The 26884-nt window shown below is 37.2% G+C and overlaps 1 protein-coding gene across 1 annotated transcript in view; it reads right to left on the bottom strand.

Annotated features, from left to right (window-relative positions):
- Nucleotides 1-26884, bottom strand: part of BBOX1 (gamma-butyrobetaine hydroxylase 1) — a 49872-nt gene that overhangs the window by 1044 nt on the left and 21944 nt on the right. Inside the window, exons 4-6 of the mRNA XM_014568098.2 lie at nucleotides 11661-11766; nucleotides 6619-6815; nucleotides 840-1006 (exon numbers count right to left, since the gene is read on the bottom strand). Of these exons, the coding sequence (XP_014423584.1) occupies nucleotides 840-1006; nucleotides 6619-6815; nucleotides 11661-11766 (470 nt within the window). The remainder of the gene's footprint in view (nucleotides 1-839; nucleotides 1007-6618; nucleotides 6816-11660; nucleotides 11767-26884) is intronic.

Here is a 26884-nt window from a genome sequence, read left to right as displayed (position 1 = left end):
GGTGGAAGCAGCTGTCAGAAGATATGCTGCCTCCACGGGGGAACCTTGGATTCCGACCCTGTTTTGGGGGCTACTTTTCTACCGTGCTATTTCCATTTTATGTGGTACTGCTCTTCACATCAACCTGGTGTGGCCACCTGGTGGAGATTTCTAGTATTACTTTATGATGCCAAAGATCAATTCAAAAATAATTACAAGTGAAAAGTATCTTCCATGTGGCCCAGTCAGCAGCAGGGAGAAATTACGCTTATTATTTTAGATTTCAAAAGCCTCAAGTCTGATGTCACTTCATTGAGTAGAGGTGGTCCAGATTAATAAAAAACAAAGCACAATGCTTTCTGCTCCTTTATCCAGGTGGCTGGAATACCCCAGGCACGTCTATTTCAGGTAGCACTATGCTTGCCAGATCAGATACGCATGATGGGTAAACATTACTCATGTGCTTTAGAGGGAGAATCATAGGGCCAATTTTACCAAGACAGAGAAAAGTTAAGTACAAGCTTCAGTTTGTATTGACTGGCTATCAAAATGGAAAATATAAGTAGTTAGTCTTCATCTCAGACATGAGATTGTATTTGGCCTGTAGCTTGTCTTTCAATATTTATTCTTTAGGCTGGAGATTATTATATTCTGGTCTGTTTCAGGATTGCCTAGGAGCTTATCACAAATCACTGTTTGAAAGTGTGGAGAGTCAGCTTAGAGCAAGGCTAGGGGCCAGGCGTCTGCTGTAAGTGTCCCAGATACCATGTTTGAGAAAACCTGCTCTAGACAGTGCGCTAGATGGTTAAGGTTGAAGAAAACCCATTCTCCCAGTTGTTTGAGAAAATGTGTTCACTGACCTGGATTCATCTTGAAAGTCAACTTGAATTCTTTACAGTTCATGAGGTCAACAAACTCCTTCAGGGCAGCGTAAAAAGGCTGAACTTTCTCAATAGGTACATCAAATATCGTGTCTCTGGTTGCATTGTTGAAGTTGATGCGAACCACTTGGCCTTTATCGTCTAATCTATTTTTTTGAAGAGAGAAAAATAAAATATGGAAGTCATAAAGTATCCATTCACCTTTGTAAGGGTCATTGCATCTTGGAACGTGTTTCTGAAATACAATATTAAAGAATCCAAATGCATGCACAGAAGATATTAAGGTTATCTGTGGCATAATGTAGTAACTTGTTTTTTTTTTTTCATCTATTCATTTAGCAAGTATTTTTCAACATCTTACTACGTAAGTTCCAGAATGATTCAACTTAATTTAAAATGAATGTTATTCAGAAATTCCAGTTCAAAGTTTTTTGTTTCTTTAAGAAAATGAATTCATTCTTCATTCTTTAAAAACAGTAGCTTTTACATATTAAAATATGTTATAAGTTCATAGGTTAGTCGCTTTATATGTTTCATCTATTGGGGTTTTAGATATGATTTTATTGGCGCATCATTGAGAAGAAAGATCTTTTTTTTTTAAGTTTGAAATATACTTGAAATCCCTGGGTTACAAATGGGGAAACTGAGGCACAGAGAAAAGAAGGTTCTAGCTTGAGGCACATTCTTTGGCTCTTTCTCTAAGTATCTTTGTGTATAGGCTTCTAGAAGACTGATACTGTCCCTCCTTTAATGTTGTATTCCCAGCACTTAACACAGAGCCTGGACATAACAGGACATGGACAGTTAATATCTGTTGCATATGTACCTTTTTATATTTTTTTCAGTACCTTGTGAGAGTACCAAGGTATTTTTAGAACCTCAGGAGATCCTAATACTGTGATTTTGATATTCTTTCTTTGAATACGATTCATGTTTATGACAATGTACCATAACACTGTTTTCAAGGTGAGAAATGATAGTATTATTTCTGAATTTAAGTTTGCTGGTTATGATTAGCAGGGCATGAGTATTGTCTAGTCACAGAGATAAAAGGAAGAGAAAAAAAATCGTTTTAGCTTATTGGGAAGGTGGGCTTTCAGCCAGTTCTAAAGCATCAACCAAATTTACCTTTTCTTTAGGTGGATAAAAACTGAAGGTGGGCCAAATGAGGATGATGACAAAGTGCCAAAAACTATTGCTGGACCAGCTTAGGAGGTGGTAACGTGAGCCAACAGCTGAGTGGATCCCGGCATGATGGGTCAAACCAGACAAACTGTCACATGTTCCAGGGCTTGGTGACAGTGATTTGGGGTCTCGATTACACTTAGCTGGCCGTTTGCACAGAATGAACCATTATCAACCAGTCAGGTTACAGGAGGAAGGATGCAGTTGTCCGTAGTTAAAAAATTATGGCGATCAGGGTCCTGTGCTTTGTGCCTTGGATTAATAGTCAATCCTTTGGGTCAATGGCAAGTACAATGATCAATTCTAAGAAATGGTGATCGGCAGCAACTCTTTGCCTACTGAATAGTAACCGAAAATTACCTACTGAATCGACACAGGGAAAGGAAGTGTAAGAAGGAAACAGGTTTTCAAAAAAGGCTCTTAAACTCTTAGAACTTGAATTTGTATACATTGATAAAAATACAAATAGGACTGAAAAGGTGGCGCAGTGCCCTCCCCTGTCACCCCACCTTCTCCACATAGATGAAGAACGCTCTGTGGCCTGCAGCTTGTGTCTTCACGAACGAAGAATTAAGGAAAAGGTCAGTCGGCACAAGAGACTGCGGACCTCCAGGTCTGAGTGGCACGAAGGGCAGCTCTTGGCATTTCAACTGCGCTGTTAGCACCCATCCTGCTGGTTTCAGACCCTTTCACAGCTGCTGAGGACATTTTGCCTTTTATCTTCAAAATACCAGCCCAGCTGCTCCCAACCCACCTCCCCACCTCACCCCCTCTTTTATGTTCTGTACGTATAACAATGACACCCTTTGCGCCATGCTCCGTGTTGCTGACAAGGATGTCATGACTTTGAAACTTCCTGGGGGTTCTTCTATCCCAGCCCCTCTGGTGACCTGTTTCTTTTTTCACTAACACCCTGATTCCCGCACGGTGATGGCTATGCTAGTTACAGCTCTCTCTTTTAGAGTCTCTGTGTGGATCACATACCAGTGAAAGGAACTTCATGATTCATTGATCTCACGAAATCAGAATTGTGTGTCTCACAGTACACTGTATTACGCTCTCATTTCTGAGAGCTCACATACGCGGGCAAAAAGAATCAGTTTCTGTGTGTGTGTGTGTTTGTGTGTGTGTGTGTATCACAGTCTGTGTCTTTTTCCCCCTGGTGTTTACTTTTTCTCCGAGAAAATAAGACCCAAATTCATTATTTCGCATTCTCAGCAGTGACCTGAGGGGAACTGGAGAGTGAAGTTAGTTCTGAGGGCTAGAGAAGACGTCATTCTGAGGACTGGAGCATGTTAGAGGAGATGGATGGCTGGCATCTTGAGAATCAACCTAAAATGCTAAATTGAACCTTATTAAGTGGGATATTCTGTGGGCAAAAAACAGGATGAAAGGAGGGTCCTGATGCAGGATTGCATGCTGAGGAAGGGTAAAGAGCCCCCAAGGTGAGGAGTAATCAGCTATGTATTAGCTGTGCATAAAGAACCAGCATTTACACATAAACCAGCAACGTGTTGAGTGCAAACCAGCAAAACCAAAACATCGTTAGTGATGCCAACGGAGAACCCAATGAAAGGGTCGTGCGTCTCCTGCGATCAGAGGATCAGGGCGCTGTGGAGACTCCTCATTGCGTACAAAGTGATGTCTCACTGAGAGATGCGATGTGAATTTGCTGTGGGGATATCGCTACGGTCTGGCCCACCATCACATCTCATGAGGACCTGCGGGAAAAGTGTATTTCTGATTTTAGAAGGATTTTGAATCTTGCAAGTTGATGACGGTCTCTCCTTGTTTTGGTCTTTAGAAACTCAGAGCCAATACTAAAATCTATTACCAATAAGTGTGTTGGACTATGAAAAGGATAGCTCGCTAAAATTTACTCTGCCCTTTCTGAGCCAGGCACCGGGACAGTCATCCCCACTGTAATTGTATGTAGCAGGTATTATTAGGGCTCCTTTTGTTTTTTATTGGCACTATTACTCCTTTTGGTGGCCTACTTAGCAAGCACAAGTCACTTGACCAAGAGCGCACAGGCAACAGGAGTTGTGTTCATGTGACTGAATTTGTAACCATCAGGATGCCATAAGTTAGCTTAATTTCACTATGATTATTTTTGTCCTTGTTTCTTTGTTTATTTTTTATTGTTCTGCATTATACTTAGCTCTCTCAGCAGCCTCCAAGGGTTTTTTTTGTACTAGATAGGACATAAGCATTTCGAAAGAGTTAAAAGATTTAACCAGAGGAAAATTAACCCAAACACTCAGGAGACAGAGGACCTTGGTTAACTGAAAACCCTCTTTGTTTCATCTCCTGTTGTTAAAAATATATTTTCAAGTGAATTAATGTTAACCACTTGATATTCTCTAGGGATATCCCTGGGACCTTGATAATGGCCAAACTCTGGAATTTTACTGCAAAAAATAACAAAGCCTAATCATGATTCAGATGGTAGATATTCGGTTACTCTCACTCACTAGCTAAGTTGTATTTTTTTTTTTTTTGCCTGTATTCACTAGCCTTGTGGAATCTACAATCCTATTGTGTTACAACAACATGGTAATTTATTATGGGCTTTTAAGATAACTTTTAAATAGTTAAAAACTGTCGTGTTAAGACTAGGAATCTCAAGAGTTGCTTCTTCTCTCTCCCACCTCGATGACTGACCTCTCAGAGGATGCGGTTCTGAACTAGAATCTATCTTTGATGTCTATCTGTCTTTCCCTCATGCCCTTCATTCAATCTGTCAGGAAAACATACTGAATTGATATGCAAAATATAGCAGTATATTCTCAAGCGGACACTTATGCACACTGCTGCCATCACCGCTCGGACCACTCCTGGTCAAGCCACCTCCTCTCTAACCTGCAGCCCTGGAGTAGCTTCCTGGCTGGTCTTCCTGCTTCTGCCTTTGTTCTCCTGAGCTACATTCAGCACAGCAGCCAGGGTGATCCATTTTAAATGTAAACACATTTATATAAATATAGATGTCTCTCTTTTGGTCAAAATTTTGCTCAAGGTCCCTATTTCACTGAAAAGGAAAGCTAATATTCTTACAATGGCTAACATGGCTCTAGGTGAACTTATCCCCATCTGACCTCCTCCCTGCTCCACACTGGCCTCGTTGCTGTCCCTGGAACACACACGGGGTATCTTCTTAGGGTCATCTTAGGATCTTGGCTCTAGATGATTCTGGAAACTGTTCATCTTCTGGGCAAAAATCCCTCATTCCTTTAGGTTTTTGTGCAAATGTTACCTACTCAGTAAAGCCTATCCTTGACACACTATTTAACGATAGAAATTTCATCCTCCCTAAGTCTTTGGCTCTACAGATTCCCTTATCCTGCCTTACTTTTCTTTTTTTCTTAAGCACTTAAAATGTTTTAACATTCATTACAAGTTACTCATTTATTTTAAAATTCCTAATTCTCCCCTCCCCCATTAGGAAGTTAGCTACGTGAGGCCAGGAATCTTTGTTTTGTCCACTGCCGTAACCCAAGCACCAAGAAGGGTGACTGGCCTCAATAAATATTTGTTGAATAAATAAATAAAGATCATATGTGTATATAAAGAAAGCTGAGTTAGTATACTGGGGATTTGATTATTTATTAAATGTGGGTTTTTTTTCATATTATTTGGTTATTTCTCCTAAAAGAAGAATACACACTCTATTCTAAAATTGGAAACATCCCAAAATTCATTAGCTGATGTTGGATTAAATAAAACATGTCCTAGAAGCACAATGTAGGATAATTCTCAAATAGGAGGTTACATTTGTGGCCTTTGTAGATCCTTGAAAAATTATTACAAAATAATGTTAAATGAAAAGATACACAAAGTGTTCTGTGTAGGGAACATGATTTGGGGGGATCAATCCGGGGAGACATCACTATTTCATTCTCAGATCTTGTGGTTCAGGTGAGGCTGACTTCACTCCTGAGATGAACATGTGATTTAGGAATGGCCAGTCAGAATTCTCTGACTTCTTGGCCGTGGTGATGCTTCAAGGATAGACTTGGACACAATCTGGGCAGTGAGTCTACATCTTTGTTGTAGCTGTTGGGAAATAAGTGGCTTCTCTGTGTTATGATGACCAACTCTAAGAAAAATAAAAACTTGGAGCTTCTATGATTATCTTTGAAAACAAAGCCAGCACAGAGGATACGTGGTCTAAGAGGTGAAGGGAAAAAAGACATCAATCTCAGATGATATTTTTAAACTGCTGGATCTACCTAATTTGAGTTATATTCTTTCACTCCTGAAAGTGTCCTGACCAGTACAATCACACTGATTATCACTATACAGAACTTATATTTTAAAAATGAAGTGTACATGAAATCTTACTTTTTTTAAATATTGATTAAGAACAGAGATTTCTTAGAAGTTGATAAAGATTTTTTTTTTTTTAAATGGTGAAATAGTTCTTTGCTTCTCTTCCACTCTAGAATTGAATTAAGCAGTTCTTAAAAAGTAAAACTCTGGAGTTAATTGAAGCATTCTGCTGCTTAAGATTTAGGTAAATGAAGCTTTCACTGTCAATTGTTATGGCTATGAGAAATTTACAAACAGTACTTACTCTATAATTTTGTGTTTGGATTGTACAGAGAAATCGCAGTAATCCACTCCAATGTCTGTAAAGTCCACGAAGGTAGAGGACAGAATCTGGAACGCCTGAGGATTTTTTTCCTTGAGCTTTCGGCATACGTTAAATCCGTCTACAATTTCGGAATCACCCCCAGTGACTGTCTGCTTTATGCAGTGCAGAAGCTGAACCTATAAAAAGAAATAGAAATGTCTTTTAAAATGGTACACACTTACATTTTTGACACTGTGTTAAAGGAAGATTCATAGAGGTAAATGCATTAAAATGATTTCTTTTTTATATGTGTCTTTTGTGTCAACAGAGAAAGAAGTTAGGGAGAAAAAGTTGCCTGTAATCAATATTTTATAGTTCAAATATCATTAAAATTGAGGACAGGGATACAGGGAGCTAATATTCATTAGTAAACAGAAGCCACAGATCATAAGAGTAGTAGAGAGTGAGCGCTTCATGCTGGCTTTACAGAGAAGATAGGGTTTAATTTGGGCAAAGGAGGATGGATAAGATTTTGAATACGGAGAAGAGAATGGAGAGAGCAAACCAGGTGGCCGTGTTGATGGGTATGCTAAAATTCACCCTTCGCTGGGCATCCAAAATTTTGGCTGCAATAGAGGGTTACAACTGGGAATAGTAGATCCAGTTGGAAAGGTAATTCAGTACCTCATCGTGGAGGCTCTTAAATGTCAGATGAAAGAAATTGAACTGTCTTGTGCACAGAGGGGAATCATTAAAGGATTTTGAGTCTGGAAGTAATGTAGTCAAGACTGAGTTGAAAATTATTAGTCCAGTGGTGTCAACAGAGATAAATTTTTTTGAAGGGGGGAACTAGTGAGAGAGTAACTGTGAGAGTCTAATGCAATAGTTCAAGTGTAATGATAAGGAAATGAGGCAGGAGGGGGCTATGAGGATGAATAAACCCAAGAAATATTGGGAATGAGAAACCAAAAGGATAGTAAGTTAATAGTTACTTTTACTAAGATTCAAGGGGAAATGTTTAACATCATTTCATTTTGGAAAGCAAAGTGTAATAAATAATATTTTAAACAATATTCTTTTGAATGGAGTTGGTTAGTTTTCTTTGGTGATGTGACTCCTTTTGGTAAGTCAGCATGAGTGGATGATTTTGAATACCTAAATTTAGACTGTGATTTTCTGCTTAAAGAGACTAACACTATTTAGCTGTGAAAATTTCATTCTTATTGAGTAAAATAAAAATACAAACCAATGTCTGACAGTTCTTGTAGAAAAGAAGAGGCAAATATGATCAAGTACTCAGACTACAGGCATGTTAAGATAAGAGGGGAAAATACTCATTTAGCTTGGTTATCTCCATAGATGGCTAGAGCAGTGCTGTCCACTAGAATTGTCTGCTGTGATGGAAATGTTCTTCCACGCTGCACAATGCAATAGTCCCTAGTCCCATTTGTCTATTGTGCACTTGAAATGTGGTTAGTGTGACTGAGGAACTAAATTTTAAGCTTCACTTAATCTTAATTTTAATTAAAACTTAAACAGTTATAGGTGGCTCGTGACTACCATAATTCACAGTGTAGATCTAGAACACAAATCCTACCTCCCTCCCAAACCACACAAAATTTCTCAATATTTAAAGTCTTGTACATACTTGTTCTTACATTATGATGGTATAATGCACATTTATTCACTCTTCACAGCAGTACTTAGAATTTCTACTTTCATCTCCATTTTATAAATGAAGAAACTGAGACTCAGAGGTGTAAAAACTGGCCAGCTGGTAGGAACTCTGCTAATACATGGCAAAGCCAATATTCAGACCTTGGCCTATTTGCTTCAAAATCCTCATAGAGCAAGTTCCTTTCCTATAAAGGGAGAAATCCCTTCACAGGACTCTTACTAATTCAGTATTCTGTGGTGTGTGTGTATATGTGTTTTGTAAACCAAACCTTCCATTTCAGGTTGATGACACCTTATTTTCTGATGTTAGGAGAGAGCTGAGCTAAATGAATAATGGTTCAGTCCTTAAGTTGATGCCATTTTTTTTTAAGCTTGAAAAAAAACAAAAAACAAAACACGTGCATAAGCTGATCAAGTCATTGCAAAAAGTCATCACATCACCAGGACAAGGAGGGGTGAAGCAGCACGATTCAAAAGAAGATGAAGTGAAAGTATCAATTTCAAGTCTCCCAAACTCCAAGAAAGCAAAGCAATAGCATAACTTTGTCTTTGGGAGAATCTGAGTGTCTTTAAAATCCTTGTAGACTTTGCCATAATGAAGTCACAGAATATTTCAAATATAAATCTTTAAAAAGGGTCAGCTGATGTCTTTTACATATGGCGAGGCCAACTAATAATCTTCTTTCGTATATTTGCATTTCAATGCCATCTTCTGAAAGGAGAAAGGCAATGGGGCCAGACAACACTTTCATTGTGAATTCAAAGGTAAATATGTGCCTGGTGTGTACAAAACGCAGTTTCATGTCATGTAAGTCATTCAGAACCAAAAAACTTTTCTTTCTAAATGTTACTTTATGGCAGCAGGTGACTTTTGGCCCAAAGACAGGGGACGAAGCAGCATCTGTGTTTCATTAAAGATGTGGCTCCTTCTCCCTGGCCCACGTGATTGAAATTGATCAAACTGAACTCTCAACAGGTAACTCATTATCCAGATCATTTCATCTGTACTGAAAATAACATTGACTTATCCTGTTTGTTAAAAAGAGCTCAAACATTGGTTCAAAAACCCCTGAACCATTCAAAATGGAAACCTGAACAATAGCACAAGCAGGTGCCTACATTTAAATCATTCTTTTACCAGAAACTAGACATTTCAGGAATCATCTTTTATTTAAAAATCTCCTATCAGGTCATTTAGCTTCAGATATTTCATTTGCTGGTGGAGATTGGTACAATTTTGTGGCATTTTTAACCTCTCTTTGGCATATTTATTAAATCTCTATTACATGCAAGGAGCTGGTTTAAGCCTTGACATGTACGGAAGTATAAGATTCAATTCCTGTATTTCAAGAGTTTGTAGTGTATGACAATGTCTATAAATAATCAACATGATATAGAAATTATGGGAATTAGAAAGTCCAACTCAAGATCAGGATAGTGTGGTGAAAAAACTAGATGGAGGCTGATTTCCAAGTTCAAGTTCCCTATTACTCAGATGTCACCCTGTGGAAGGATTTAAGCATGCCAGGAACCATTTCTTCATTTAACATAAAAAGACAAGAGCACTCCTATCTACCTCAAGGGAATGCTAAGAGGGATCAAATAAAGTAACAGAAGTAAAAATGCTTTGAAAGAATATAAAATGCAAAAGAAAAAGAATATAAAATGCTAAGAATGTCAAGCTTTATACTTTACTTCAGGAATATTTATGAAGTCATTTAATTGCTCTTCCATAGGCTTTCAATTTTAACAGAGAAACAAAAACTAAACTCATTTTAAAAAGCAGATAATTTAAAAATTCAAATAGGATCTTTAGTTCTCTAGTCTGATTTTAAAAACTTTATTCCATTTAACTTCTCCAACCTGTCCTCTGCAGATGAACTGAGTTGATTAGTTTGGCTTTCAACCTCCAAGGTTTTAGAAAATTTCTGGCCCAGATTTAAAACAAATCACATTGTGTGCCTTCCCCTCAATCCCCACCCAAAAGGGTGACTGTTGGGGGTCATTCACTGTCGTCATTTAGTTTTCAGAAATTACGTGGTGTTTTATAATCAACAAAATAATTTGAAACATGTGAAGTCAAATACTAGCTTAGCTTAGTTAATACTGGTGAGGACAATGGGTAACAGCAAAGGTACAGAGAAAATGTGATGGAAAAAAAAAAAGATGAATTTTGATTTTCCCGCATTTTACCTTCATTAGCTAGAGAACAACCCCAAATTTTCACTTTCATTTACCCTTGACGATACAGATTTCTGTGTGTGTATTTCATTTCATCCCATTAGCTCTAAAAATAGGGGGGGAAATATCTTTTCAAAGGTAGTTTCCTCATCATTTATTTCTTAGTTTAGCAAAATGATACTTTTGTAAAACTGTAGCGGGAAGATTTGTGGCTCTGTGGTGAACATCTCCCTCCTTGATGAAGGATCTGATAGATGGGCGAGCAAATGCTTTCCAGAAGCAGCCAAGGTTATTTTGCTCCTTGTATTCCCACTCCTTTGTAGTACATCTTTGCAGCTTCTCCCATAAAAGGTGGCCTCCACTTCCTCACACCTTGAATCTGGGCTAAACTTATGACCTGCTTTGACCAATAAAACAAGGCAGAGGTGACACTGTGCTGATGACTAGCCTAGGTCTCAAGAGACCTCGTACGGTTTGGCTTGCCCTTTGGAAACTCTGCCACCTTCTGTGTGCATTAACGGGCTAACCAGGGGTGAGGGTGCAGGGAGAGGATGACAGATCAAATGGAGCAGGGACAAGTCATCTCAGGCACCACCGGCGTCAGCCAGTCCCTAGCAGACTCAGAAGCAGCAGAACTACCCAGCTGAACATAGCCCAAATCATAAAAACATGAGCTAAGTAAATGGTTGTTCTTTTCAGTTGTTAAGTTATAGTGTGTGTGTGTGTGTGTGTGTGTGTGTGTGTGTGTGTGTGTGTGTGTGTGTGTGTTTTCAGCAATAGCTAACTGATATGAATGATGGCCACGTGACTTTTGGGAAAAACTCTACATTGTGTTCCCTGGTTTCATTTTCTCTTTTAACTCTCTTGAGAACAGTAAATGTACAAAAAGACCTCAAAATGTACTGCTATGGTAAAATGTCTTAGCAAAGCGAAAAGCACCAATAGTTATTTCCAGGGAGAAACAAAGAAATGTTAAAAAAAAAAAAACACCAACATGGAAATCTTCTATCCCTTGGGACGCTGTTCAGGATTTAAGCACAGAGATTTTGTGAGCTTGGATTGTGTTTGGAGAAAGAGCTCCATGACAAATTAGCTAGTGAAACATATAATCTTCTAGGCTCAAAATTGAGGAGGATATTGGTTCTTGGCCTGCCTCATGGAAAATATGTCGAGGCTCACCTTACCCCAGGTGGGTGATGGAGGGCTGGATAATCAGTGTGGAAGCTTAGCTTCCCAGTTGTGTAAGCCACGTTGTTTGCATCAAGTTTATCTTGCACTTGCCAAGTATGTCTGTAAAATACAAGAAACATATGTTGTAACAGGCTGTCCCTAAGCCAGAGGAAATGTGTTAGCATGAACTTGAGACATGGGGGAAATGGAAACTTCATTTTATAAAATAATTACTATGAGCCAGGAAAGGAGGCTGACCTTTCTTTGCCCAAAGTAACTATTTCAGAATCAGCATCCCCTCGTTTCTCGTCTCCTCTCCAAAAAAGAATACGTTTACACGTTAGTCTCTCCTACAGAGTTTATAAAGAGGTGTATATGGGATTGTAGGTTATGTTTTTTGGTAGCTTAATGCATTTGAAAAAAATGTTTTATTGAGGCAAAATTTACCTAACATAAAATGAACTATTTTAAAATGAACAATTCAGTGGCAATTAGAACACTTACAGCATTAGTAACCAACACCTCTAGCTAGCTAGTTTCAAAACATTTCCATCATTCCAAACTAAAACCTCTTACCCAGTAAGCAGTTTCTTCCCATTCTGCCCTCTTCCCAGTCCCTGGCAAACACCGATCTGCTTTCTGTCTCTATGGATTTACCTATTTTTGAATATTTGATGTAAATGGAATCATACATGACTTCTTGTGTCTGGCTTCTTTCACTTAACATAATTTTTTTGAGATTCAACCGTGTTGTAGCATGTATCAGTACTTCATTCTTTTTATGGTTGAATAATATTCTATTGTATGGATATACCACAGTGTGTTTATCCATTCATCTTTTGGGGGATACCTGTGCTGTTTCTACCCTTTGGTTATTGTGAGTAGTACTAGTATGATCATGCAAACATGTTCATGAACATGCATTTATTTGAGTAACTGTTTTCAATTTTGGGGGGGGGGGTAATCCCTAAGAGTGGAATTATGGGATTATATCATAATTTTATCTTTAACTTTTTAAGGAATCATCAAATTATTTTCCACAGCAGCTGAACCATTTTACATTCTCACCAGCAATGTGTGAGGGTTCCAATTTCTCCACACTCTCTCTACACTTCTTGTCTTTTTTTTTTTTTTTAATTATTATAGCCATCTTAGTGGATGTGAAGTGGTAGCTCATGGTTTTGATTTGTAATATCCTAATGACTAATGATGTTGAGTAATCTTTCATGTGTTTGTTGGCTGTTTGTATATCTCCTCTAAAAAATGTATTCAGGTATTTTGCCATTTTAAAATTAGATTATCTTTTTCTGTTAAGTTGTAAGAGTTCTTTATATATCCTACACTAGACTCTTAGATAAACGATTTGCAAATATTTTTGCCCCTTCTGTAGGGTTGATTTTCATTTTCTTGGGATGTCCTTTGATGTTCAAAAGGTTTTAATTTTGATGAAGTCCAATTAACTTCTATTTGTTGTTTTGATGTTATATGCATGAATCCATTGCCCAATTCAAGGTCATGAATACTTGCCCCCTAGTTTAATGATTTTAGCTCTATAATCAACCCATTTTGAGGTTTTTTTTAAGCAAATGGTGTGAGGAAGGGGGTCCATTTGTGTATACAGTTGTCCCAGTACTACTTGTTGAAGAGACTGTTCTTTCCCCATTGAATAAAAATAATCAGCTATAGATGTATGGAATTTATTTCTAGACTTTCAATTGTACTCTATTAATCTATATGTCTATCCTTATCCCAGTACCATGATATTTTGATTCCTGTAGATCTGCAGTAAGTTTTGAAATCGGGAAATGTGAGTCCTCCAACCTTGTTATTTTTCAATATTGTTTGCACTACTTAGAGCTCCTTGCATTATACGCACACACACACACACACATATATGTGTACATTTGAGGATTGGCTTTTCCATTTGTGCAAAAAGACCATTGGAATTTTGGCAAGGATTGTACTGACTCTGTAGCCCACTTTAGGTAGTATTGCCATCTTTAACAATAGTGTGGTTTACAATCCATGAATATAGGAGGTCCTTCCATTATTAGACCCTCTTTAGTTTCTTTCAGCAATGTTTTGTAGTTTTTCTTTTACAAGTCTTTTACCTCCTTGGTTAAAGTTAACCCTAGGTATTTTATTCTTCTAGATGCCATGGTAAATGAAATTGTTTTCTTAATTTCCTTCAGATGGTTCATTGCTGATATACATAAACACAACTGATTTTTGTGCATAAACTTTGTATCCTACAACTTTGCTGAATTTATTTATTAGCTCTAGTAGCCCTTTTGTATGCATTCTATTGGGTTTTCTACATATACAGTCATGCCGTTAGGGAATAGGTTTACTTCTTCCTTTCTCATTTGGATGCCCTTTTTTCTATTCTTTGCCTAATGGCTCTTGCTGAAACTTCCAGTATACTGTAGAACAGCAGCAGTGAAAACAGCATTCTTGTCTTATTCCTGATCTTAGAGGGAACTTAATGAATTTTTAATTATACTCTTGTAACTTTACTCAGATCAAGAAATATAACTTTAAGCTCAAACATATGCCCTGTCCCAGTCACGGTTCCTTTCTCTCTTCTCTAGAGTAGCCATGACCATAACTTCTACATTTATCACTTCCTTATATTTTTATTCCTGAATGTGCATATCCTTAGGCACTACATTTAATCTTGCACATGAAAAAGTTGTTATGTCTTTTAAGTCTCTTAGTCTATATGGTTATTTTCCAGCCTATTATTATCACAATTTATGGTTTGAAGAACTTAGGGAATTTGGCCAATAGAGTTCCTCAGAGTCTGAACTTTGCTGGTAATATACTCATAATGTAGTTTAACATATTCTCCCGTCCTCTGTTTTTTCCTAAAAAAATGTAAGCTAAATGCAGAAGCTCAGACAAATTCTTTTTTCTCTCTTTGGCAAAACTATAGATGTCATTATGTTCTTTTATTACAAGGCACAGAATATCTAGATGTCTTTTTTTATTTTTTGGTGCTACTTGTACTTGTTCATGCTCAGTGGCTTGGTCCGCTAATTCTTTGGGAATTCCAAATAGTGGAATGCCAAATAAATAATTTCTTTTTAATTTATCAGTTGGAATATTTTTAAAAAGATCCACTTTCCCTCATCTACTATTTGGTTACTCCATATAATAGCTTACATAGGGATGATGAGATAAATGCTTAATTCTCTCCTTTATTTACCGTTGTGCAATGTAATAGATTAGTTTTCTATCATTCTAAGATGAATAATTAGTTTAAAAAAATAATAGTATCGATAAAAATGTCTTAAAATTAGAGATAATGGTTTCACAACATTGTCAATGTGCTAAATTACACAGAATTGAATACTTAAAAATTTAAAATTTTATGTTATGTTACTTTTACCCTCATTACCAAAAAAATAGCTTGACTTACACATTTTTAAAAGTTAATTAAAAAAAGAACTAGAGATTACTTGCAACTCTGTGGCAAGAAAAGCAACAATTATTCAGATTTTGTAAGGCTTTTCCCTTGGAATATTGAGGCAAGGGGTAATTGGAAGGAAGCCATGTCTCAAAATAAAACAAAGCTGGCTCAAAAAAAAAGTCACTATATATTCATGCCATTTTATTGCTGTTAAAATGTCTATTTGTTAATTGAACACCTGTTCTATTCAAGATATTGTTTTAGCATTAGAAATATAGCAGGGAACAAAAAGGACAAACACACAAGTAATTACCAAATCTTATATAAGAGATAAGTGCTACAAATAAAACAAGGCAAGGATATAAGCACTGGGGGCAGGAGAATATCATGCCAGAAATGATGCTTTTGAAAGTGCTCTAGAAAAAGCCGCAATTTTTCACAGAAATCTGATCAAAATAAGGGAAGGAGAAATGCGAATTCCTGGGAGATGCATTTTAGGCAGAGAAATCTGAAAGGGAAAGGTAGGGTTTCTTTCTTGTCCTCTGGGATTTGAGGATGAAACTAGCTATTTTGCTCTGTGTGTTTTTTTTTTTTTTTCCTCATTTAAATTTAGGGTAGAAAGACTGTATATCTTTCATTGAAGATTTAAGAGCCCTCCATAGGTGGCCATGAACTGGAAAGAGGCTTAGTGAAAGGAGGAGAGGATATATATAGCCTGCTGCAACTCATTTCAAGTATAAGTTAGATGATCCACTATATTGTCACGACTGTAGCCAAGAAATATATGTTCTCTTTGTGTCACTCCATGGCCCATCCACAATACAGATTCAGACGATTGTCAACTTCAGCATTCCAAGAATAATCAACATGTAGGAAGGGATTTAGGGTACAAAAAAGGTGATTTCATCAAGTTGTAGAATGTATAACATCTTCTAAGAAGATGATGCTGTTGACACCGTCAGGAGGAAATGACTTATTTAGATTTTCTTTCCAAGAATGATGCTGGTTGTGCATTGATCCACCTACGTTCTTTTTCCTGGTTCCACCTATGATCAGGGGTAAACTAACTGAGTTTTGCTGTGGTCAAGAGCTGGCTCAGATTCGAGGTGCAAGCTTTAGCCAGAGAACAGATCTTTTCTTTGACACTAACTGGCTTCTACAGGGATGGGGCTTGTGACTTGGCTTCATCAGAGCAGTTCTCCAGCCCTCTGAGCTAACTGGCAGGGAATGATAAACATTTTTCAGCCCTAAAGTGTCTTAGGCACGGTATGGGATGTATAGCCTAAAAGTCTATGCTCACACGTAATGATACATCCCAGGAAAGGAGTTTGCCTGTTCCAATCGTAAAACATTCTCTTAATAGTTATAGCATAAGTCTGGGAAAATCTTAGAAATGTCATTTGATCTACCTTTTTACCTCCTCATAGAAATGAATCATGCCAGGAAGGCTGCTGCTGGTTGTCTATGACTCTAAGCTTTCACTTATCCCTCTTGAATCTAAATCTCCAATAAAACACAACAGAAATAAATGCAAACATGATTCACTGGTCTGTGTAGGAAGCATTTTTTAAAAGCCCACTGTGGGCCCTTGATGAGATTAGGGTGTACTTATAGGCACCTCTCATTAAGACCTATTCTTAGGTTGTAAGTAAGGTAACAACTCAAGCAGATTATCAAGAAATGTCATGACGAAGCAGAGGTGCTGGACCAGATTGTTCTGAAGCTGAAGAGGCAGGCTCAGTCGAGCATCTTAATTTAATGGAGTAGACTTCCTTGGTATTGTACTGGGGCAGGTAATTGTAAATGTACAAATAATACTGCTTTTGCCAAAGATGTTATTAAGCAAACCTAAGTATTTCCACTGAGCTATTCATGTCATTCTTAAATTTTAATTGTTAGAACTTTCCCTTTTGAGTTTTGTCAAAAGCTCCTGTACATTAAAATCATGACTTTAAGAGAGTATTTCATGGAATTGTTTAGGAAGCTGATTTACTAGATTCATTCTAATCTAGATGGCCAATCTTACATACCACGGCATTTCATGATATTAATAGTATTTTGTGACAAATTTGAATCAGTATTCATGGAATGCTTAAATTTGTTTTTGCTAGATTTGTTCTTTGAACCCATAGTGATAAATTTTATACTCTTTTGGCTCATGGCTCACATTTGGAAAATGATGCTGAATTTATTTATACTCTTTTTCATTTTTGAAGTACTACTACTCATATGAAACGGTGTTCTAAACATGCACCCTCGATTCACTGTCACCAGCAGCTATAGCCTCCAATGCTGACCTGCTGCAAAGTCTTCTTGTCAGATATGGAAGAATGCCTTCTTTTGAAATCATTACTTATCTTATTGGATCAAAAACATAATGTTCATATCTTTTTTTCAGTCTTTGCATTTTAACGTGAAAAACACTCTCCTAGCTAAAATAAACAAAAAAAATTGGATAATTAACCATCTAAAGGAACATCACGTTGCATATTATTTCTAACTACAATCATGACACTGCCACATATGACTTCCCAGGTGCGGTCACTCACCAGAGCTCCTGAGATTTATTTTTCCATTATCATTTATTAGACACATACCATGGGCCAGGAACTGAAGATGCGGGAGTGAATAGAATAGATATGGTACTTGTACCTCATGGAACTTACAGCCTCTGGGAAAGACACATTGTGGTGATTTATCTTCCAAAGCTAATGTTCAGGGTATTATGAGAATAAAGAAGTGATGATCAAGTGAACACCCGAAGACTGAGTAGGATTTACATAGAAGGGTAAAGGTCATTGCAGGCCAAAAAATAGCTTGTGAGAAGGCCCAGTGGAAGGAGAGAATATGGTTTATCAGAGGACATGAGAGATGGTGAATCTGGGCTGAACTGAGGAGGATTTACTCTGTGGCTATTCTTGTTTCTCTTCAAATTTCTGCTTCCCTCATAGTCCTGTAAAGTCTTACCAAAACATCTCATTACATCAGGGAACTGAGTTCCAACATTCTTTATCTCATGGCGCTTAACTCACTGCCAAAAATGTTTGTTGAATGATGACATGGACTCTAGGATAGTAAATTGCATTATTTTCCTGAGTGTCTATTAACTTTAATCCTAGCCTAAGCTATATATTCTAGGTATATATAATTCACGAATGCTTTAGCCACCAATCATGGTTGTTGTTGACTTATTTCTAGGGGAAACTGCTAGAGTTGTGCTTTAAAAAGTCATTAAAGTTTCAGTCCTACTTGTACTGTGGACATATGTTTATATTGCATTTATTCCTGAAAATGAAAAAAAAAAAAAGATTATGCCATTAATATCCCTAAACACAAACAAGAAAAAGGTAATCTTTCGTATATCTACTGTTGCTCTTACTCAATTCACTGAACTAATATGGAAATCTCCATAAGACATAAAGATATGACGTCAACAAGGAGGATTCTGGAACGAGGGTGGTGACATAGTTTTAATCTCACTGAATTCTCCCTGCAAGACATCTAGAGTGCAAACTCAAAAACTCAGGGGCAATATCTAAGCAAAATTAAGTGACAAGATGTTTCCACGAACCCACAGAATGAGTGAGTATAGAGATGGACCTTCTAAAGCCATAATACGTGGTATCAGCAACTGTGTAGGAGGAAGCAGAGGGGAGCAACTAGGTACCTGGGGGATGTGAAAAATTCCACATCACCGACAGATATTCACTGGACCATATAGGAAGGCAATTTGAGGATGGCTGTTAACTCTGGGAGGGGATTTTCACCTTCCAGTATAGCTGAGTACAAGAGATCTGCCTGTGGCAAGGGATCAGAATGGTCTGGGCCCCATGAACTCTAAAACCTCACCGGACAAACTCCGTTCCATGATAAAGCTTCCTTCTGAGAAAAAGACCCCACATCAAGCATTACAGGGGCCAGGAAAAAAGAAGACGTAGGTGAAAGTGAAGAGAAGACCTAGGAGGTCTTACAACATTATTAGTCATAGGTTTGAAATATAGCTTAAACCCATAAGTTACAAAAGGCTTCTGAGTCATATCTCCCCTTGACAGTTAAGAAAACAAATTTTACGTAACACTTAGTAACATAAAAATGATTAAGGTTTAGTCTCATAGTTATTTTAAAAAAGAGAGAAAGAATGAATGGTAAAACAGCACACCTATAGACCACACCTGCCAGACGGATATTCCCCTAAAAGACAAAAAATATTTTGTTTCTAACTTCTATTTTCTATTTATAGCTGGTTCTAATGAATCCAGAAGACTTTGATACAACATATGAAAGAATAACTTACATCAGAGTTAGAAACTCAAAAATGGGTGATACATTTAGGAAAGAAAAAAAAATCATTAAAAATGAAGACTAAATTAGAAGGAATGCAAGATCAAATAAGCATAACAAATAATGCTTTTAGATCAGTAAGGATAAAAGGGAGAAAAATTTAAATGTCAAAAAAGGAAAAGATAAAAAGTTTGAGAGAAAGTAACAAATTAAGAGGATAGGCAAAGGAGATTTAATATATACATAACAGGGGTGCTCAAAAGAAGAAACCCAAAGTAAAGAACAGAACAAATGCTAAAAACTACATTTCAAAAAAAAAAAAAAAAAAAAAAACCCCTTGAAATAAGAAAAAAAAAAAAAAAAAGGATTTGAAACTGTACTTTGAAAGATCAACCCATATACTCCCCGAAAAATTTGCCCCAAAACAGCCAACACCAAGGCTATAAAATTTCAAGTCTTTAAAGAAAAAAAAAAAACCCTTTTGGGAATCTAGATAAAAATATCAAATTACTTACAAGGAAAAGAAAATTGGATTACCAATAAAACTATAGCGACATGTTAGAGATGTTGTGAACCAAGAATTTTACATTTAGCCAAGCTGATTTTCAAGTATAAAGGTCTTAAGTTGTTTTCAATATGCAAGAATTCAGAGAATATTGTTCCCATGAGTTTTTCCTGAGGAATTTACAAGAGAATGGGCTCAGACAACTGAAGTGAATAGAAATAGTTGACAGCACTCGTGCTGATTAATACATTTATATTTACCAATAGAACTAGTTGTGGGTAAGGGGAAAAGTAACAAAAAACTAAAAAGTTGGGAAACCAAACTGTAGTGCTCAAGGAGGTACACTGGGGTGATAATACTTTAAATAGGAAAAATAAGGTAGTGAATACCAGAAAATTCAGGAGAGCCATTACACGTGGGGAGAAAAGAGGTTTGCAATTGCTTGGGGCTTGTGGGTAGACTACGGGGTGGCTGGCTATGTTCCATTTCTTGTTCTGGATGGTATTTAAGTGTGTTTCCTTATAATAATTCATTGAGTTATACATTTGGTTTATGTGATTTTTCTGTCTCTATCATATTCTACCATGAGAATTGGGTTTTTTTTTTTGGAAATTTAGTTTTAAAGGTTAATAATAATAATAAATATAATAATATTATTATATTTATAATCCCAATAATAAAAATGAAGATAGGTAATGATGGAAAGATAACAAGTACCTCTAAAAACATAAAGAAAAAAAGTTATAGCAATTTGCTCCAAAGTCCAAAAGCCTTCATTATAAAAAAGCTAGAATGCAGTACATTGCACACACACACACACACACAACTATAAGAATTCCATATTAAGCATATTTAATAGTTTTTGGAGGGGGGAGGGAAATTGTGCTTAATTTATTTCATCAGAACAAGAACTGGAAGCTAGTTTAGCTCATTAGTGTGAAAGAGTCAAATATAAACTTTATCTTCTTTTGTGACAAGTTATCTGATTCTTTGCCAATTGTCATTTTCCTTCTGCAGAAACAGTTGGCTATGATTTGAATTTAATAGCAGGGAAGGCAATGAATATTCTGGTGCTGTCATTATGGTTTAGTTGGAGAATTTTCCACATGATCCTGTCAGATGATTCCCTCGCATCTGAGCTAGCAATATGAGTAGCAACCACACTGGAGAGTCAACAATTACTATGGCATTAGGAGCTATGGGAAAACGTTAGGTAACAAGCCGCTGTAGAAGCATGGTGCAAAGGAAAGCCTGCAGACCACTGCATCGAGTAAACCTGGGTTTGCGGCTGATTCTTCTGCCTCAGTCTCCTTACCTTTAAAATGGGGATGATGATTATCAGAATTGTCAAGATTCAAGATAATGACAGTAAAGCATGGAGCTCAATACTTAGCACATAAGAGATGCTTAGTAGAAAATTATTTTCTCCCATCTCAATAATAGCAGCTGCCTGTCTGGGCTGCACAGAGCATAACCAAGGAGGTAATGGTGGTCACAGGGCTTATGGGGAAGCAACTGCCTTATTAGAGTATCTTATAAATTTCTTCAAGTGATTTCTGGAGGAGCACGAGACATAGAAATTATTTTGCTTTTCATTCATGAGATGACCTCATACTCAAGTGGTTTTATTGGCAGTAACATTACTGCAAACCCTAATATTACAAAGGGAACTCCAAGGACTGGCTCTTGGCTGGTAACATAAGCTGGGGTTCACAATAACCAAAAGAACATAGCCTGTGACTCTGCTAGGAAACTCACAAGAACACACATTTTAAAGGTTCCTCCGCCCCAAACACTATGCTCAGTACTAAATCTAAAACAACTCATTAAGAAATCTCAGTGTGAGATTTATTTTACAAAGTAGCACGACATTACAACTAAATTCAGAACTCAGACAAGTTTTCTTCCCAAATCTGAATTGCTCCTACGTTGGTTTTTCTTAACTCCGAAGCCATTTTTATTTAAGAAGTTGCTGTGTGGTTTTCACAAGCTCTTTCTTGACTAGAAACCTCATCAAAATGGGTGAACTTGTTTTTTCTTTGCCTGTTCAGGCTCCAGATTTCACAAATGCTTTCTGGTAACATGTATTATCAAGCAAGCAGCCGTCTCAAAGTCAGATTTGGAGGCAACACTAATGGTAGGAACAATTTCTAAGGGGCCAGACGCCAAGGAATAATATGTTTTTCACTCATACATTCTCAGTCTCTAATACAACCTAATGTGTGAAATGCTGCTGGTCTGGCTTACAGAAATGCTAGCAGAAATCCAGTGAATGCTGGAAAAGAGAGATACTTGTACTCCCCAGAGGCCATTTCAATATTGTTAATTCTTAACTGGCCTGGCTGGTGTATTTGACAAACAGCCCAACGGAAACATTTGCTGTTTGACATTATTTTATTCATCCGATTGAAGTCTGCATACAAGGCACTCATGAAGATGCAAACTGGGCAGTAATATTTTATATTTTTCCAGCAAATTTTCATCCAAAGGCTTCAAAAGGCATGAGAGATATTACAACACTCCTGTAGAAAGAGAGAAGCAACTCCTCAGTAGAGGAGAATCATAACTCTGGAAAATTACATGAAAAGTTTAGATCACCTTTTCACCAAGTAGCCAGTGGTGAAGCCATGATTAAGCTCTGTTTTCCCATCGGTCCTGTGGTCAGCTCTCTGGGCAGTAATGCAACATAGATGTCCTAGGGCATTGAGTCCTCAATTCTTTCCTAAACTTTTTGAAATGAAGTGTTCCAAAGTATTTCTTTTTATTCTTCCACTATATTTGGTGGCCTTAGAAGTTTTACTTAGCAATTATACAGCTTTCATGCTTGTCTCCACAAGATAAAATCTAACACCAAGATCTGTTAAATTTTTCTTTTACCTCCTTTTCTCATCGTTTCTCACTGTCTTTATTTTATTCCTGATGTTAGTGTTTCAGAAATTTTTTTTAAATTTTCGCCTCATTATTCTTCTTTGTCTAACCCTTGCTACATGTGTTACTGTGCCTTGCTTGTGCCAGAAAATAAAACATTCTTAGAAGAAGAAAGAAGAAAATCTGAACTTCTGGGCTCTCGCTAGCCAAGGTCGATATCTGTATTTCCTTCTGCTTGACTTTCTGATGGCTTATTCATGAAGTCAATTTTCTAAGGATTGATAAGTGTTGACAATGCTAAGAAAGAATTTTTGATGTCTTGACCAAGTGAAAGTCCTCAATATCTCTGTGTTAGATCTCTTTCTTTTACTTTAAGCTTTGTATTCTATTGCTTGTTAACCACTAAAGGAACCTTGCCTATAAGCTTAAAATATGCATAATGGCCTATCTCTGGGAACCCTGCCTCCCAGGTAATGAGCATTAAGCTAAAATGCCTTTGTTTAGCTCACAGGAAGCATCCTGACCAGGACCACCTGTGAAGAAGGAAGAAATGAACACATCCCTTCCAGAGCCTGGCTGGAGCCAGGACTTTACCCCTTCTGCTTTTACTTTAAAAAAGCCTGAATTCAAACTCAGGAAAGGATGGTTTTCTAGGACTCCAGTCCACCATCTTCGCGGTCTGCTGGCTTTCTGAACACAGTTGTTATTCCTTACCCCAACACCTCTTCTCTTGATTTATTGACCCGTCGTGTGGCAAGAGAACAAGTTTAGACTCAGTAACAAAAATCACCAAAGATAGTTTTTCATAAAATTGAAACCCAAGTCTAGTTCAGAACAAAATGCCCAACACAGCGCCTTGCACATGGTAAAGTATTCAAGGAATGGTCGTTGCATGGATGAGTCAAATGACAATACCACTAATCAAGACATTCTCTTTGATTGACGTGATTGCTCTTTCTTTCAGATTTACTCTGTGGGATGCACCTTTGAATGCGTTATTCTAACTCGATATAATCATTGATGATGGCAGTATATAGGTAAAGAGTAGTTTATTTACAATAACTATTTCCCATTGGATTAAATTATGTCATGAAATTCAGAAAATTTCTTCAATAGAGAAATGATCCAGAAAGCTATTTTTATTGATTTTGGAGGAGAGGGGGTCAGGGTCATGGGATGAGGCTTTTGGCCCCACTCTATGAAAGGTATATTGCTGTAAATCAAAGGGTTAAATCCCCCTGAAAATGTTATCTTTTTACATTGTGATCTACAGTATATATATATACACACACACACATATATATATACACATACATACACACACACACAAATATATATATTTGACAAAATTGACAATGAGAGTTGTTTTACCAACTTTTACTCTTTTCTCCTAGGAAAGATTTCATCATTAAGGCAGTAAGATTACTGAGCTGCATGAAAAAAATACTGTCTAGGTGATGCACTGTCAAGTATCCGAGAAAATACAGATGTGGAAAACGGTGGATACTTTTGCCCTCAAAGCTATTGCCATCTTGCCTTGGTAGGTGAATGTAATTTTATAATTATGAAATGCTCTGATGATTATTGCATTCATCTGCTGCTTTATATCCCTTTAAAGCATCTAGGTGTGAATTTATGATTACGCATTTATTTCTTGCCTACTCTAAACTAAGACTGCACACAGTTCTGGAATTTACTGTTTTGGTTTATCCAACTAACCATTTAACAATGAAGATGACAGCCAAGAACCAAAAATAGGTATTATAATTCTCATTTTTGACCCATGCAATTCAAATTCTCTAAACTAGTAGCCCTATTTGAATGGAAAAGTACTAGGTGGATATTCATTTCCCAAGGCAAGCGTGTTTAAAGTAGCACCAAGCTATTACTGTTTTTGGCATCTAAGCAAGAGTGGAAACTGGGCTCCTTGAAAAATCTACCCGGAAAGCAAAGTTTACCTTTAACATTCCCCACTTTCCTGTCTCTGTCCCTCTCCGATTTTTTCTTTTCCATTATTTATTGCCTTCATTTACTCTTTCCGTTCACTCACTCAGCAACCAGCTATTTTTCAAACAAGAGTAGGACCAGTGGAGAAACAAAGATATGAAAGGGAGAGGCCCTGTTTAAGGCAACTGCTGATTCTGTTATAAAGATAAGTCATGTCCAGCCATTCCCACAGCACAAAGAAGAATGTGACAAATGCCACTTAGTCTATATCATCGTGAGAATTCAGACGACGTAAGGAACCCAAGCTATACGTCAATTGAGACCTGCTTTCTCTTGAACTAACCTTTCCTCTCAACCAGAGGTTTATAACCTTTGCTGCAAAGGAGTCTCCCTTGCAGAGTTTCTAAAAGTCCTGATACCCTGGCCAAATCCCAGTCCTGTTGAAAAAAATCTCTGGAGATGTGACCCAGATGTCAGTATTTTTTTAAATTGGCCACTCCAAAGTGCAGCCTTGGTTGAGAAACGTTGTTCTAAAATATCTCTTCTTTTTAAAATCTCATTTATCCTAATTTCAGTATAGAAAAGGCAAATAACTTCAGCAAAAATACTCACTTTTCTCATTCTATTAACAACCCCCCCCAAACAAATCAGCAAACAAACAAAATCAAAGCAACAACAACAAAACTGTTCTCTGCTGTTAAGTTCTTGAGGTAGGGAATTAAAAATTACCAAAAAAATTAAAATAAAAAATAAAATAAGAAATCTTGGCTCACAGACATAGAAAACAAGCTTGTGACTACTAAAGGAGAAGAGAGGGTGGAGGGATAAATTGGGAGTTCAGGATTTGCAGATACTAACTACTGTGCATAAAACAGAGAGACAACAAGGTCCTGTGTACAGCACAGGGAACTATATTCAATACCTTGTAATAGCTTGTAAGAAAAAAGAATATGAAAAGAAATATATATATATTATATATATATATATAAATGTATAGCTGAGCCACTATGGTGTACACCAGAAACTAACAGAGCATTGTAAATTGACTATACTCCAAGAAAAAAAAAGAGGGAGATCTTGGTAATCATTGGTGGAAGAAGCAGTAAGGTGGAAAGAAAGGCATTTCCTGGAGTGAGGTATAGTTTGAGACATTTAGGGAAGAAGTGTGATCACCCGCTGAAGGTGACGTTGAGTAGGTTAAACGTACCTGATCAGATGCGAAGATCTTGGACAAAGGAAATGGAATAGCAGTAGGAGATCTGATTTGTTTTGACAACAAACCTTTAGTATTTATTCCAATAAATTTCACAATACTAGAGTAAGCCTTTTTACAATGTTTAACAACAAAACAAAACAAAAACAAAACACAAGCCATAAATCAGGACTAAGAATCTGACCCTTAAAATTATGGATGGGAATTGGAGTTAGGGAACTGTAACAAAAAGCCCCCAAATTTGGCCAGTGTTGTGAAATTGTGAAATGTGCTGGCATCGATACAAAAAGACTGTTATCAGCCAATAAAAACTAAGTAAAATAACATAGAAGAGGTTTGTTTTGAAGTGTTCTGTTGACCTCCGGTACCTGAGAGCACCTTTCCTATGTTTTATCTTCATATTCTTATTGATAGTGAGGTGGGTTAGGAAGCCCAGGGATTGGACAGACCCAACTCTGGTTCCATTTTTACTACCTGTGGGAACTTGGGTTATAGTTTAATTCTCTGGGCATCAGCTTCCTTATCAGTGAACTCAGGGATAATATCTATTCCAGAAAGTTGCAGAAAATAGTAAAGAACAAATAATACAGTTGAGGCTCTTACTAATTTCAAGACTGTTCCTCCTCTTTCCTTTGTTGTTACTGTTGTAATCTCTTAGGCAGCTTAAATTCTTACAGATGTAGGGGAAATAAAAATTTTGTATGACACAAATTTGTTGATGGTAAAAGTAAGTTCTTGGGGTGGGGGTGGGGGCTGGATCATCCAAGCCTAAATAAGATAGAATCTTCTGCCATGAATAAACTTGCTTGAATCATTGGGAGCATCAGTGACTGAATATTTTTGACCCCCTGTTTATCTACAGACAAAGTCTTACTCTGGATTAGCAAACCTAGTGGCAAAGTCAAAGACTAGCAGGGCCCTTGCAGGTTCGAGGTGGGAGTTGGGGCAGGATTTGTGAAACTGGAGACTGAGAATATGCTCTCTTCAGGACCCAGCCTCATCTCATATCCAG

This window comes from Camelus ferus, chromosome 10, assembly GCF_009834535.1.
Source record: "Camelus ferus isolate YT-003-E chromosome 10, BCGSAC_Cfer_1.0, whole genome shotgun sequence".
Taxonomy (NCBI): Eukaryota; Metazoa; Chordata; class Mammalia; order Artiodactyla; family Camelidae; genus Camelus; species Camelus ferus.
This window is presented reverse-complemented; position numbering and strand designations above follow the sequence as displayed.